At 38.7% G+C, this 14,685-nt stretch overlaps 1 protein-coding gene across 1 annotated transcript in view; it reads right to left on the minus strand.

Annotated features, from left to right (window-relative positions):
* Positions 1 to 53: 53 nt before the first annotated feature.
* Positions 54 to 14,685, minus strand: part of LOC100708240 (canalicular multispecific organic anion transporter 1) — a 37,376-nt gene continuing 22,744 nt past the window's right edge. The window contains exons 24-32 of the mRNA XM_019366604.2: positions 6,354 to 6,509; positions 6,062 to 6,261; positions 5,826 to 5,952; positions 5,607 to 5,708; positions 4,723 to 4,866; positions 3,611 to 3,769; positions 3,357 to 3,523; positions 2,946 to 3,140; positions 54 to 711 (exon numbers count right to left, since the gene is read on the minus strand). Of these exons, the coding sequence (XP_019222149.1) occupies positions 582 to 711; positions 2,946 to 3,140; positions 3,357 to 3,523; positions 3,611 to 3,769; positions 4,723 to 4,866; positions 5,607 to 5,708; positions 5,826 to 5,952; positions 6,062 to 6,261; positions 6,354 to 6,509 (1,380 nt within the window). The 3' untranslated portion in view covers positions 54 to 581. The remainder of the gene's footprint in view (positions 712 to 2,945; positions 3,141 to 3,356; positions 3,524 to 3,610; positions 3,770 to 4,722; positions 4,867 to 5,606; positions 5,709 to 5,825; positions 5,953 to 6,061; positions 6,262 to 6,353; positions 6,510 to 14,685) is intronic.

Raw genomic sequence — 14,685 nt, forward strand, 5'->3', positions numbered from 1 at the left:
AAGGGGTTCAAATATTGAGGCTGGGAACCAAAAACAACGATGGTCCAGAAGAGTTGGTCAAACAACGATTTTAATGAAACACACGCGTGGGGAGATGTACACTGCACACACCAGCTGTAGATCTCCGCCCAATAATACACAAGCAGCCGTTTTAAAGCATCAGGGTATGATTTATGACGCCCCCTCCTACGTCAAGCAGGTACAACACATGCATTTTCAAAACCACAAATATTCTGTTAGCAACTTTTGACACAGTTAGAAAAGAACATTTTCTTCGTCTCGAAGCCAGGTGTTTCCTGTTGCTGCCAGACGCTCGCTTATCTTCTGGAACATCAGCAGCACGTCTTAAGGCACACTGTCGCTTATGCAGGCACAATTTTGCAGTTGCAAGCAAAATATGATTAAACTTTCACCTATAAATGAGTTTACCTACGGTGTGTGTGTGTGTCTCTAGGCTAATTGGGTGCCAATATGTTTAAACATCTGAATGCAATATCAATGCTGTAGATTATGTTATTAATGCAATGGTAATGATAGTTATGAATAGTAACAGTAAAATAATTTCTTTAATCCCACAAAAGTTATAAATGCGTGCTGCTTTCTAGTGTTATCCCAGCGTCCTTTGCCATGGTGTAGAAATGACCTTCTTTTTCAAGCAAGTTGTTCAGCGAATCAAATTCCACTATTCTTCCAGCATCAAGCACCATTACCCTGTTGGAAAGAAGCACAGACTTTAATAGTAATCCAATGAGCAATGTCCATACCGTCTAGCATAAGGGAATGCTTTGGTTCCCCAGCCACCTCCTCCAACTTATCTGAGGAACACCAAAGCATTCCCAGGCCAGCTGAGAGACAGGATCTCTCCAGGATGTGCTGGATCTACTTTGGGGCTCCCTCCTTTTGATGTGGAGGTGTAGCAGCAGTACTCGGAGCCCCTCTCCAATGACTGTACTCTTCATCCTGTCTCAAAGAGAGAGCCCAGCCACCCTTAAGAGAAAGCTAATTTCCACCACTTGTAGACACGATTTCATTCTTTTGGTGACTACCCAAAGACTCATGACCATAGGTGAGGTTGGAGACATAGACTGACTGCTAAATCGACAGGTTCGCTTTAAAGCAAAGCTCTCTTTTCACTACTACAGACCTAAGTAGCATCTACATTACTGCAGCATCACCCCCAATCCATCTGTAAGTTTCTCACTTCACTTGTGAACAACACCCAGAGAAATGTATACTTTTCATTCTGGGAGCCACTCTTCTCTGGCCTAGGCTAAGCACAGACTTGGAGTGGTACATTCACACTACTTCACACTTCGCTGTTAACTGACAGGACTACAGAATAAAGATCTGGTCCACTGTTTCCCAAACAGGACGAAAACCACATTGGTCATCCTGAATCCAAAGATCCAAGAGAATTATGAACTCTCGTTTCCAGTACCCTGGCATAGACCTTCCTGGTGAGGCTGAGGACTGTGACCTCCCTTTAGCTGGAGTACACATACTGGTCCCCCTTCCTAAAGTTGGGAAACACCACCCGATTCTCCCTGTCTAGAGGCACTGCCCCAGAGCTCCACGTAACCTTGCAGAGATGTGTAAACCACGTTAGCACTACAACATCCGGGGCCTTAAAGAACTCATTCAGTCTATCGATCCTGCCACCAAGGAATTGTTTAACTACCTCAGTGACCTCATCCCTAGTGATGAACAAGTCATCCCCCTCCATTTCAGACTGCATGATAGTGGGATTACAGAGGGTTACAAAGTATTCCTTCTACTGCCCGAATATATCCTCAGTTGAACTCAGTAGCATCACACTCACACTATACACCGTATGAGTAGGGCACTCCACCCCTGAGGGTTGTCTGAGGGTTTTTGAGTTTTTGCTTCAGCTAGCTATGTTTCGCTTGGCCTGCCGCCATCTATCAGTTAGCTCAGTTCAGCTTGATAACTCCCTTCACCTCTGGTTTCTACCATTTGCTTTGGGGATTACCACCACAACACGCACCAACCCTCCTCCAACCACAGCTCCATGCACGAGCCTCAAAAATGCAGATGCAGAACATGGTTCATTCGGAATCAATGTCGTCAGCCTTCCTCACAGTGCTGTCAAAGCTCTGCCAGAAGTGGAGAGCTTTGACAGCACTCGGGGGCCTCCGAACGGGGCCTCCGACGTCAGGATTGTCCTGCATCATAACCCTTTACTTGATCCAGGTAGTGATCAGCTGAGAACTCAGCTCTTCTCTTCTGTTAAGTGTTCAGAATATAGCTGCAGATCTGATGATATGCTTAAGAAATTGATAACCAACATGGGACCTGGGGTGTCCTGGTTCCATGTGTACTAATGGACATACTTTGTTTAAATCTAGTGTTTGTTATGGACAACATGTGATTTGCACAGAAGTCTAATAACAGAACACCTTTTGGGTTCCGATTAGCCTACATGAGCATTAAAGCCTCTTAGTAGCATGGTGTAGTGACCAGATGGAGCACCCTTCCCAGCTACTTTGGTGCATAAGCACAAACAACAGCCAGAATCACTCTTCATCTGGCCTCTCTTAGGCAAAATATAGAAGTTCTGGGTAAGGTAAAGTCCAAGTCAAGAAAAAGGAATCAGTGAACCTTAAGTTTAGATTATTTTGTCAAATACCACTCTGACATAATATGCATGTTTGATCAGATCATTCATACAGTCATTGGTACTACATAGTGGGTTTATTTACTGCACAATGTTTCTCATTTTCTGTATGCTGGAAATAGATACAGTCAAATTTTGAGGAATTACAATGTGTTAAAAGCCAAATTAATTGCGGTTGATTCCTTGTCATGCACATAACTTATGTGCATGACAAGGAAGGGTTGGAAAAGGAAAGAAATTTGACCCTAAAAGAAATAAAATAAGGTAGCGCACATCATCCAAAAATGTTAAGGGAAAAGCTATAACTCACCTAGAGCTGTCCATGATACTGTGCAGGCGGTGGGCGATGGTAAGGACTGTGCAGTCTGAGAACTCTTTGCGGATGGTGTTCTGAATCAGGTTGTCTGTCTCCAGGTCAACAGCTGCCGTGGCTTCATCCAGAATTAAGATACGTGACTTTCTCAGGAGTGCTCGAGCCAGACACAGCAGCTGCCTCTGCCCAACACTGGGAAGATCGTATTAAAGTCTTAATACCTCAAGAGGGTTTTTGTAGTGCAAAAGAAAAAAGTAAACCACAAATGACACTCATGTGTTCAAATAAAATTAAGGTTTATGTATGTTTTGCAGAACATTACATAAGGTTTAGAATAACGAACTGTACAAAACTTAAACTTATATACAACTTATACCCAGAGGCCGTATTGGTAATTTTATTACCCACCTGAGGTTTTCTCCCCCCTCTGCAACTTCATGCTGTAATCCTTCCTGCAGTCCTGATACATAGCTGTTTAGATGAGAGAGCTCCAGCACTCTCCAAATCTCCTCATCACTGAACTTGTCAAATGGATCCAGGTTCATCCTCAGTGACCCCGAGAACAAAACGGGATCCTGTGCAGACGGGATTACAAATATCAGTGTATTTTTTAATAATATCAAATTCTTTGACAAGGTTATTGTCTGTATTGATGTGTATACCTGTGGTATAATCGTGAGTCTGTTTCTCAGGTCATGCAGGCCTATTGTAGCGATATCTACATCATCAATGAGGATGCAACCTTCAGCAGCTTCAATAATTCTAAACAGGCAGTTGGTAAGACTTGATTTCCCAGCTCCTGTGCGACCAACAATACCGATCTGAATGCAGTGAGAGAAAACACATAAGATCAAAATAACAGCTGGTGCATATTTGAAAAAAAAAATATTAGACAATTTTTTTTTCTGGATATAAATCGTATTTACCGGTAATAGTATAGCACTAAATAATGCAATAATATGCAATTATACTCAGTCTGTACTTAGTTTGTAAAAGATCTTAGACATTTCAGTAATGTTACAGAAAGAAGCAACATTTTTCAGAGGCAGCAGACATTTTATAGTGCTTATAGTCATTACTGCTATTTGTAGTAATTCCATGATTTATGTTGTTGCAATACAGACAGTCTTTACTCAATTTTACTTTGACGTCAGTATTACAAAGTTGTCAGTGTTTCATCTCACCCTAATCGTAGACTAGTTACATGTTTACATATCATGGCTGATTATAATATACAGTAATACACATAATGTACAACTTAAAAGAAAAACTGATGGTTCACATTATTTTTACTGTTTAATTTTATCTAATTATTGTAAACACAGATTGATCGCTACTATTTTTTTGAGTAAATGATTAATAGATTGGTCTATAAAACCCCCCAAAGCACTAGAATGTCAATGTCTTAGAGCAAGAAGTTATATCAAATTAAAAATTTCAACTGAAACAGCTTTTCTAAACACAAATAAAAAAGACATTCAGGTGTATGTCTGTAAGCTACATTTTAGACACAATTGACCAATCTTGGCACAGCAAACTTACACAAGTTGTTAATGGTTAACCTTTTAAATTAAAAAAAAAATAGTGGGACCTTAATATATTATGGATTTTTCAATGAGGGAGAACCCCCCCCCTCCATGAAAACCAGTATATGCTTTTGTATCTTATGTGAACATTATAACAGATACAGTAAAACGCTTAACTTTATACATATTGACTCTTTTTCTCTAGCACACACACACACACACACACACACACACACACACACACACACCTTCTCAGTGCTGTCAATGTCACAAGTGATTCCATGCAGCACTAAATCCAATTCAGGTCTGTAACGGACTTTGTAATTCTCAAATTGCACTCTTCCTGCCTCTGGCCACATCTGTGGTGGTCGAGTGTCAGTTACCCAGTCAGCCTGTAACAAAAAAGCAAAAGAAGAACACATGTGTAATAAAGTACAAAAGTTGTCAAATTGAGCTAAGATAGCTCTTGAATATGTCGTGCATTAATATTCAAACCAATCTTGTTTGTTTGGCAATTATCTGAACTGTTATCAGTTATATGTAAAGAAACAGTGGAGAACAGTAGCTGGGAATAAAAGTTACTGTACAGTGAGGAAACATTGCAGTTGATGTCGCACCCAAGCTTATTAGATTCCTGTTGAAGTGTCAGAGTTACAATAAACCCACAGCCTGTAGAAATCTTAAAATTCATGTCCTATTTTACGAAATAACCAAAGTATAAATAACGTCGTATGGCAGCTTGGTAGTTAGCACTGTTGCCTTACTGCAAGAAAGTCCTGAGTTAGACTCAACCATCTGGCTGGGGCCTTTCTGTCTTTAGTTTGCATGCTCTCCCCATGTCTGTGTGGGTTCTCTCCGGGTACTCCGGTTTCCTCCCACAGTCCAAAGACATGCAGTTAGTGCGGTAAGGTCAGTTGGAGATTCTAAATTTCCCACAGGTGTCTTATACTATACAGGTGTCTGACTTTTGTGTTATCCCTGTTTCAGATTGGCGACCCATCCAGGGTGTACCCACCCCCACCCTATGGTAGCTGGGATAGGCTCCAGCATCCCCGTGACCCAGATAAGGATAGACTGAAGAGAATAGATGGATGGATAAATAATGTCTTGCTCACAAAGTATTTCTACATGCCTCGTTCTTAAGCTGAGTGTATTCGTTCACTCTCTCCACAGCTACAATATTGGTCTCCAGCTCTGAGGTCATCCTCACCAGCCAGTTGAGGATCTGGGTTACCTGCAAAACCCAAACAGGAGAGAGGTCTGTGTTTACATTATTTCTGCATTTTTAGTAATATCACATATATAAACACTGATGAAATAGGGATACATTTTGAGTGTTTTTGTGACTGACATTAAGGGCATATGATACAGATAGCCCAACCACATTGCTGTCAATAGAATCTCTGGAAATGACAGCAAACAGAGCAGCAAAAAACACCACCAGGTTTCCAACAAACTCCAGACGCATGGCCAGCCATCTGTCAAGAAAACAAACCCCACAAACATGCACACAAACAAATTTTAGGGTCTCATCATTTAGCATCACATGCTTCTCTGTGTTTGCAGGTACACTGTTCAATGTCTGACCTGTCAGACATGATCCGCAGGTAGATACTTTTGAGGTTTTCATCTATAGTTACTTCATTGTGTTTAAGAAACCTGTCTTGATGCTTGTAGGCTCTTATCACTGACAGGCCGGACACCGTCTCACCAAAGTGAGAGTATATTTGTGAGCAAGACACCGAGTCCAGCCGGCGCAGCTGTCTTGAAGTGGCAATATAAAAACGCTGGGTGTAGAGAGAAAGACACAAAATCAGTTTTAATTTCATCCATAGTTAGGATAGCTTTTTACAAATTTTCTTTACCTTGTTTAGCTTACCTGTACGAAGAAGTAGATCAGGGCCAGAGGAATGATAACTATGGCAAAGAAAGGAGTTGCCAGGCAGATTACAAATATTGTTCCCAGTACATCCAGCAGACACAGAAGGCAGGTGCACAAGGAAGTAAGAATGGCCTCATCTATGGTAAAAATGTCCTTTAGGATAATATTCGGAGAGTTAGTATTTAGTAAAGTCAAAGGTCAATTTTATTTATAATGCACATGGAAAAACATAGAAAGTGCATAACTAGCAAAATTATAAGAGTAAATAATACTAGAAGAATGAATTCAAGTATTATAAAAGCTAAAGTCAGGATATTGGAGAAAATGTCAATAATAAGTCAGTGACTAAACACTTTTAAAGTTTTGAGTTATTCCAAAGATTATAGCTGTTCCAAAGAATGCAGTCTTACAGCCACTCTAAAGACTTAATAATAATAATTAATTATTAGTCCATTAAGACCCTTTTGTTGTTATAAGTAGGATGTGAGGATACAAGAGAAATGAGCTCATTATTCCCTTTTTCTACAAGCAGCAGCAAACAGAGACAACAGCACTACAACCATATTACAGCATTACAGCAAATTGTTTTGATTTGGTACTGTGTAAATAAAATTGACTTGATCAGTATATTTAATATATTTTGTGTTTATACACCACTCTGCATTTAATTATTAATTATTATTAATCTCTGGCTCTCATCTCCCTTCTTTCACCCCCAAACTGTGACGGCAGATGGCGTCTCTGAGTCTAGTTCTGCCAGAGGTTTCTTCCTGTCAGAAGGAAGTTTTTCATTCCAGCTGTCGCCAAGTACTGACTCATAGGGAGTCATCTGATTATTTTAGGGTTTTTTTCCTCTATTATTGTGTCAGGATCCTGGGTCTCCTTACCCAGCGTTTTTAGTTCTTTGTGATTTTTGTATTTTGTACTCGTGTGATTTATTCTATGGTTTCTAGTTTTGATCCCTTGCCCTTCATGTTTCTCTGTGCCCCCTCTGTTCTGTGTAAGGCTGTGTTTCTTGGTCTGTGTCTTTGCATGTTTTGAGTTTCTTGTGTTTTCTGTCACTCTGTATTGTGAATTATGTTCTCATGGTTGGTCTTTTGTTACTCCCTCCAGTCTAGTTTCTTGTGTTCCATGCTTAGTATTTCCCTCTTTGTATTTTGGGTCTTAGAGTCCTCTGCTTTATGGTTGATGTCTCTGTGTTTCTTAGTTGCTGTCTCCACCATGTCAAGTTCGCGTCTCTGTGTTATACTTCCTGTTTTACTTTGAAGGTCTGTGAGTAGTAATATAATGGTACTTTTTTTTACAACACATCAGCAGAGAGGTAGAATTCATGGCTGTTCATAAGAGTTTAATTTAATCAAACCTCATTTTACGGATCTAAGTGGCTCCTCATCACTAGCCAATTCACCATTTTATTTAAATATCTGAATTTTCGGAATGATGATCCAAGCGGGACACAGAGGCTGCTAGTTTTAACGCACCAGAATGCAAATATAAATAAAAGCCTGACTATCCTGAGAGCCTTTCTTTCACACGGATGCCTGGATGTGCGTTGAGCCGACTACCCGCACAGAGTTTTTCTGACAGTCGCGCGTTGCTTATACAATAGAGAAAAGCAACAATACAGCGTGTTTCTCTGCTCCAAGACATCCGCGGGCCTTTCACATGGTAAGCATGTCTGTTATACCCAGCGCATAAATGTCTGTATGTCAGTGCTGATTATTCAAACACTGTTTAAAATGTGACACATATGTTGTCTGAAAACAATTCCTCTAAATTTGCAAAGTTACTGATTTAAAAATATATTTTCGAATTTTTAGTTGCATGTCAAACATATGATAGACTCTTGAGCACATTTATATAGCTACATTCACAATGGTATAACCATGCTAAATAAAAGATGCCCAAGCACCATTGCACTCTAATGCAAGCCTCTGAACTGTATGTTGATAAGTGCATGAAGTGTACCTCTACCTCTATAGCTAAAAACAGTTTGTATCCATACTTTGAGGATCTGCTGAATTGTTTTAATGTCACTTTTTTGACGAACTGTAGATGATGAAATCCTCTTTATTGGAGAAACTGTCCCTAAGCTATTGTTGCTCATACTTACTGAGTTCCCTAGCTACTTCTTTACTATGTCAGTAAACTTTTTGAACAATAAAAGGTATGGTAGATTTAAAGAAACGTCCTAATTGAAGCAAAGGCAAAAAATTGGAATGAATTTTATGTGACTGTTCATATTAAAGCCAACAACAAGTGAAAAATCCAAAAAAACGGCTCCAATCCTTTGTATTAATGATCTCCCCCTCTCTCTCTCTGTGTGTGTGTGTGTGTGTGTGGGTGTGTGTGTGCGTGCCCTCACAGAAGGAAGGTCACAGCAGGAGCTTTTCTCAAACGCATTTCCAATCAGTTTATTTTTTACAAGAAGTCTAGCTCATACAATGGTATAAATGTATTATTTGCGATACTTTATAAATATGAAACTCTAAAGATTTTGAGTTCATGCACATTGTGAAACAAGAATCTAAATATTTATGTCACAATGATTTCTATAAAAGCATGTTGTTCATGGGGATAATGTGACAAATCTTTTGTGCGCACTATTAATGATCAATGGTAATTGAAGAGGAAGCTTGAACCCAGGCTCTGGACATTTTCATGAGAAGTGACAGCGCAGACATGTGCTAACGAGAGAACATGTTTTATCATCATAAACACGGTGATATGAAGCATCGTTAAAGTGTCACTTCAGTAATGTTGACTCATGTTTTTAATAGATGACTTTAAAACACTAAACTCTAATTTCTGTGGTTTATTTTAAGTTTACAGAATATAACATGTGGTAAGACGATGAGTTTTACTTCTCACTCTCCGTGTTATGTGTATGTATTTATCATGTATGCTACTTTGCTCTGTGGACTGTAAAATGTTTCATTGTGTTCATGAAATAAACCAGACTTTCACTGTCAGCATCTTTTACTGTTTTTCTGCTTTTGTTCACTCCAAGTTTGACAAACCCTACAGACATCCAGAGTTAACTCACTAACAATGTGGAGCAGTCTCAGTGTATTTAGCTGCTTTTTCCCTAAACACAACCAACTGAGAGAAACGCTTGTAGTCCTCACTTTGGTCATTTTGAACGTTGAAGGAGATTTGTTCCATAGACACCTTTAGTGTTTCCTGCACTTAATCCATCACTACTATGTTCTATTTAAATCCAGATTCCTTTTATAGTTTGCAGTGAAATTTGTTAAACCGTTGCTTAATGGGACAGAAGTACAAGTCACTCTTTACTAACACATTTGTAGATAAGTTTATTGCTGAACGACACAGCTAGCAGTCTCACACACTCTTTAGGTTTTTGAAGTTTTGTGTGTAATGGTTTAGTCTATCAAACCTTACGCTTTTCTCCCCAGTATCACAACAGTATGACTCCCAAAGTACGGATCAGTAAACAACCAATGATTCTAAAGTCAGAACAGAAAGATACAGTTGGAAGATGCATGATTGCATTTTTATGATGCATAGTAAAACTACCCCCTCTTCTTCTTCACTGTGTTGTTGTTGTTCTTGTGTGTGTGTGTGTGTGTGTGTGTATGCCTTAGAAGTTAAATAATACATTAGCCACACTTAAAAAAACCAAAAAAACATTTGAATTTCATTTAGAACTGAGATTCTAAGTTGTAAGCAGAAATCTTATGCTCAATCAGAAACATGTTTCCCCACTTTCACAATGCTGAGGTGTCAAATCCACAACCCCCAACAAATGGTTTGTTACACGCGGGTGTGAAGGGCAAGCTTTACTTACACAGCCTCACACACAGTAGATTTTTAAAGTTTTTGGGTACAGTGGTTTAACCACTGATGTAACTTCTACTTTTGATAAAGACCACTCCACCTGCATATTTCTTAAGAAATTAAGCATCTTTATTAAGCTCTTATTTATAAATGTCTACACAATATTAGACACCGTGTGCTCTGTGACATTACAGTCTTCTACTTATGCTTCCATTGGTTTGCATTTTAAACTCCCAACCTTTGTTATGATTGTTATGGTTGTTATGAACGACTTATATTTCTAACATTTTGTGATGTAAAAGTGAACCACGTGGTTTTATTTTCTGTGTGATAGAATGAATTAAGACACGAGTTATTTAAACAATTCTAAATGACAGTGTGATGGCCATAGTACTTAGTGCGGGTCAAATATGTTAAGGATAATGTTTATCAATGTAAAATTGCAAAGAACCTTTGGATAGATTACTTGGATAACATCTTGTAAACAGTTACCTCAGGTAAAACTTTCCACAGTACTTCCACTTAAGTAAGTAACTAAACACATAAAGTCACCCTTACCAATAATCCACTGCTCCTTGAAAAAAGTAGCACAAACAGACAACTCACTCAGCAATGATGAGTAGAGCTACCCGAGGCCGAGACTCAAGCGGAAGAAAATTAAAAGTTTTGGTTTTTGTGGCTCGAAAAATTAAAGAAAGTATGTTTAATAATTCAACAAGACCCGCACTTTCAACACATGTACATTCAAATTTTGGAACAGGCTCAACAATGTTTTTTGTTTAATAGTTTTTAGCCGTTCGAAAAAGTCATTTTCTGGCTTTAACGTTTCCAGCTGATAAGGAGAATGGCTGCATTTCAAATGTGCGTCCAAAGGCTTTAAACATCCGCTTTGTCTGTAACGACAGTATCAAACTACCGTGCATTGTTTTTACTCAAATTCAACATTTTCAGATGAAAATTTGGCTGCTTTTTGTTTTTTTCACTGTAACACCCCCCTCAATGCCATTTTTAGGATATTCTTGGTGATCCCATTTTTTTCATATTTATGCTCTTGGGAGTAAGGGGAATCTAATACGCACGTTGTTACTGTGTTTTGTACTACCAACTGTGAGGGCTCTGCTTTTGCTTTGAGCAGTCTGTTTTCATTTTGTCTTGTGAGTGTGTGTTTTTCAAACAAGATCCTCGGCAGTTTGATTTTGTTACCACAAACTTTGTGTGAAGTTCACAACAGAGGTAAAGAGATTTAAACACCCCAGTTTAAGGAGGCAGGGGTTGGACCAGCTGCAGAAGGCAGGTGAAGCAGAGAGTGTCAGGGGAGATGTACAACAGAAGCAGAGGGAACATTTTACAAGATGATATATGGCAGTTTTAGATGATTAAGGATTTGTTGACAAGATTAAAAGACAAGTCCGGCAGAGTTCAACAACATTACAGTTTGATTAAATAAAAAGTTTTTAAACTACACAGGGTTTATTTTCTCCTCTGATAGTAATCATATTAAACATGTCAAGAAAGAAAGAGTATAAAGAAAAATAGTAAATGTGTGTCTAATTCAACTCTTCCTGTGAACCTTATATCATCCTTTAATATGTTTGGTGTTACAAACTTGAAGAAGCACAGAAAAGACCATCAGACATTAATCTAATCAGTTTTCAGCCTTCATTCATATTGAAATGTTGAAATCTTCCCTGCTAGACCGAAGTGCAGCGTTTAACACCGTTGACCATAACATTTTATTACAGCTTTTATTAAATGGAGAGTCCTCTTCACACACTGAGGTTAATTATGAAGCTCCACAGGCTTCTGTGCAAAGACCAGTTCTGTTTACATTATACGTACTTTAGAAGACATAGCATACATTTTCACTGCTATGCATATGATACCCACTTTTATTGGTTAAACTGCCGGGATGTCTTAGACACATAATGAGCTTTAATTTTCTGCTTCTAAGTTCAGATAAAACTGAGGTTATTGTAACGGGGCGTAAAAATCTTAGAAACACTGTGGCTAACAAGATCCTTACTCTGGACAGCATTGAGCCGCCTGTTGTAGTGATTTGGCACATTATAAGTAAAATTGAAACATACAATCCCATAGCACAACATCAACATGTATTTATATACAAAAATAAAAAAGCCTTTTTACAGAAAAGAATTGTAACTTCACAATTTATTGAAGTTACAATTCAATCACACTGTCATTTAGAATTGTTTAAATAACTCGTGTCTTAAGTCATTCTATCACACAGAAAATAAAAAAAGCCACGTGGTTCACTTTTACATCACAAAATGTTAGAAATATAAGTCGTTCATAACAACCTGAAAGGTTGGGAGTTTAAAATGCAAACCAATGGAAGCATAAGTAGAAGACTGTAATGTCACAGAGCACACGGTGTCTAATATTGTGTAGACATTTATAAATAAGAGCTTAATAAAGATGCTTAATTTCTTAAGGAATATGCAGGTGGAGTGGTCTTTATCAAAAGTAGAAGTTACATCTGTGGTTAAACCATTGTACCCAAAAACTTTAAAAATCTACTGTGTGTGAGGCTGTGTAAGTAAAGCTTGCCCTTCACACCCGCGTGTAACAAACCATTTGTTGGGGGTTGTGGATTTGACACCTCAGCAATGTTCCCTCTAAGCTGCGCACGTGCGCAATTGCGCACTGCCGGCACGGTCTCTGCGCACAGAAAATATGTGTTGCGCACAAAAAAAATTAACCTGAATTGAAATTAAAATTAATACTTTAACAATTCTGTTTTGCAGTGTTAGTCAGTGAGTGACTGGCTGCTCCCATATTGTATTAGAACGATGCCACCTTATCCCATAGTCCAGCCAATAATGCGATTTACATTCGTATATACGCAGCCAATCAACGTGGTTGACAGGCTATGACAGCGTCCTTATGTGCTGACACCGGAGTTTTAGCTGGCAAAGCGGCGTGGCTGATGTGGAGAGAAGCCACGTTAATGACAACGTGTACAACCATTGGAGATGTGAGCAGGACAGACGGAACAATTGACGGAAAAAGTGTGGACTTTATGCCAGTTTTTAAATTGTGTTGATAGGCCACGTAAAACCAGAGTTGTGATAAAAAAATATATGCAATGTTTGGTTTTCTTCCTGAATACTGTCGTTGTTTATATTTACTGCGGGAAGAAACGGTAAAAACGGCGTTTTATAAGAAAAAAGGCTCGAAAGCGCTCTCCACCTGTGAGCAAAAACAAACTCCGCCCCCCTCTCCCTTTCCTATTCGTCCAAAAAAGTACCATGTCGACCAATCAAAAAATGATATGGCAACGTGGCATCTAGTTGTTAAGAAACGGGGGGAAGTTTTAGGAGTGACGGCGGTGCTTTGATATGTGAGAGATTTGCGACGTTTAGCACAAATCTTGTGTAGTTAGTGTGTAGTGTAGTCAATAGTTTTGTTGTGTGTGTCAGAACAATGAGGCGACTGCTGAATGTTACAGGTGTTACAGCAGTGATACATCTCCTGTTGTCAGGCCTGCAGGTATCAGGCTGTTGTTCTCCTTTATCTCATAGGGGACGGAAATAATTTTTTGGAGTGGCACAAATAATTTGTGTGGCATCAGATTTGATGCAGAACAGCTGATTGTTCTGTAAATAGTTTGAAATGTTTATTTAAAAATGCCTTGGCTACATTTTTAAAAAAAAAACAGCTGCAAAAATCTTTGTTGTTTGCCAAACTGAGTTACTTTTTTGAAGAAGTAACTATATAATTAATTGCCCAGCATTGGTCTTTATATACTGTATTTTGCAGAAAGAGTTATAGGACTCTCTCCCAGCGCACAGACTCATAATACAAGTCAGAGCTTTTTTTAAAAAAAAAAAAGAAAGAAAGTTGTGTTTTCAAAATTGGAGTTCAAGTTATTTTTACTTCCAATAGTTTTAACATACTACACGGGTCAATGACTAGATTTTTTTTACATTTTCATTGTAAGTAGGCTAAAGCAGTTAATTAAAAGCAGTCTAACATAAATGTAAATGCTGTAATTTTATTATTTTAATAAACCATGTAACTTGGATGGATTAGATGCCGGCGCGACCACAGTGCACACGTCTGATGTCGCTCACAGTGGTCAAAGGGATCGCTCAGGGAGTTTGTGTGTTCGCTCAGACACGTGAAAAATTAGAGGGAACATTGCACCTCAGCATTGTGAAAGTGGGGAAACATGTTTCTGATTGAGCATAAGATTTCTGCTTACAACTTAGAATCTCAGTTCTAAATGAAATTCAAATGTTTTTTTGGTTTTTTTAAGTGTGGCTAATGTATTATTTAACTTCTAAGGCATACACGCACACACACACACACACACACACACACACAAGAACAACAACAACACAGCGAAGAAGAAGAGGGGGTAGTTTTACTATGCATCGTAAAAACGCAATCATGCATCTTCCAACTGTATCTTTCTGTTCTGACTTTAGAATCATTGGTTGTTTACTGATCCGTACTTTGGGAGTCATACTGTTGTGATACTGGGGAGAAAAGCGTAAGGTTTGAT

Source organism: Oreochromis niloticus, linkage group LG13, assembly GCF_001858045.2.
Source record: "Oreochromis niloticus isolate F11D_XX linkage group LG13, O_niloticus_UMD_NMBU, whole genome shotgun sequence".
Lineage (NCBI taxonomy): Eukaryota > Metazoa > Chordata > Actinopteri > Cichliformes > Cichlidae > Oreochromis > Oreochromis niloticus.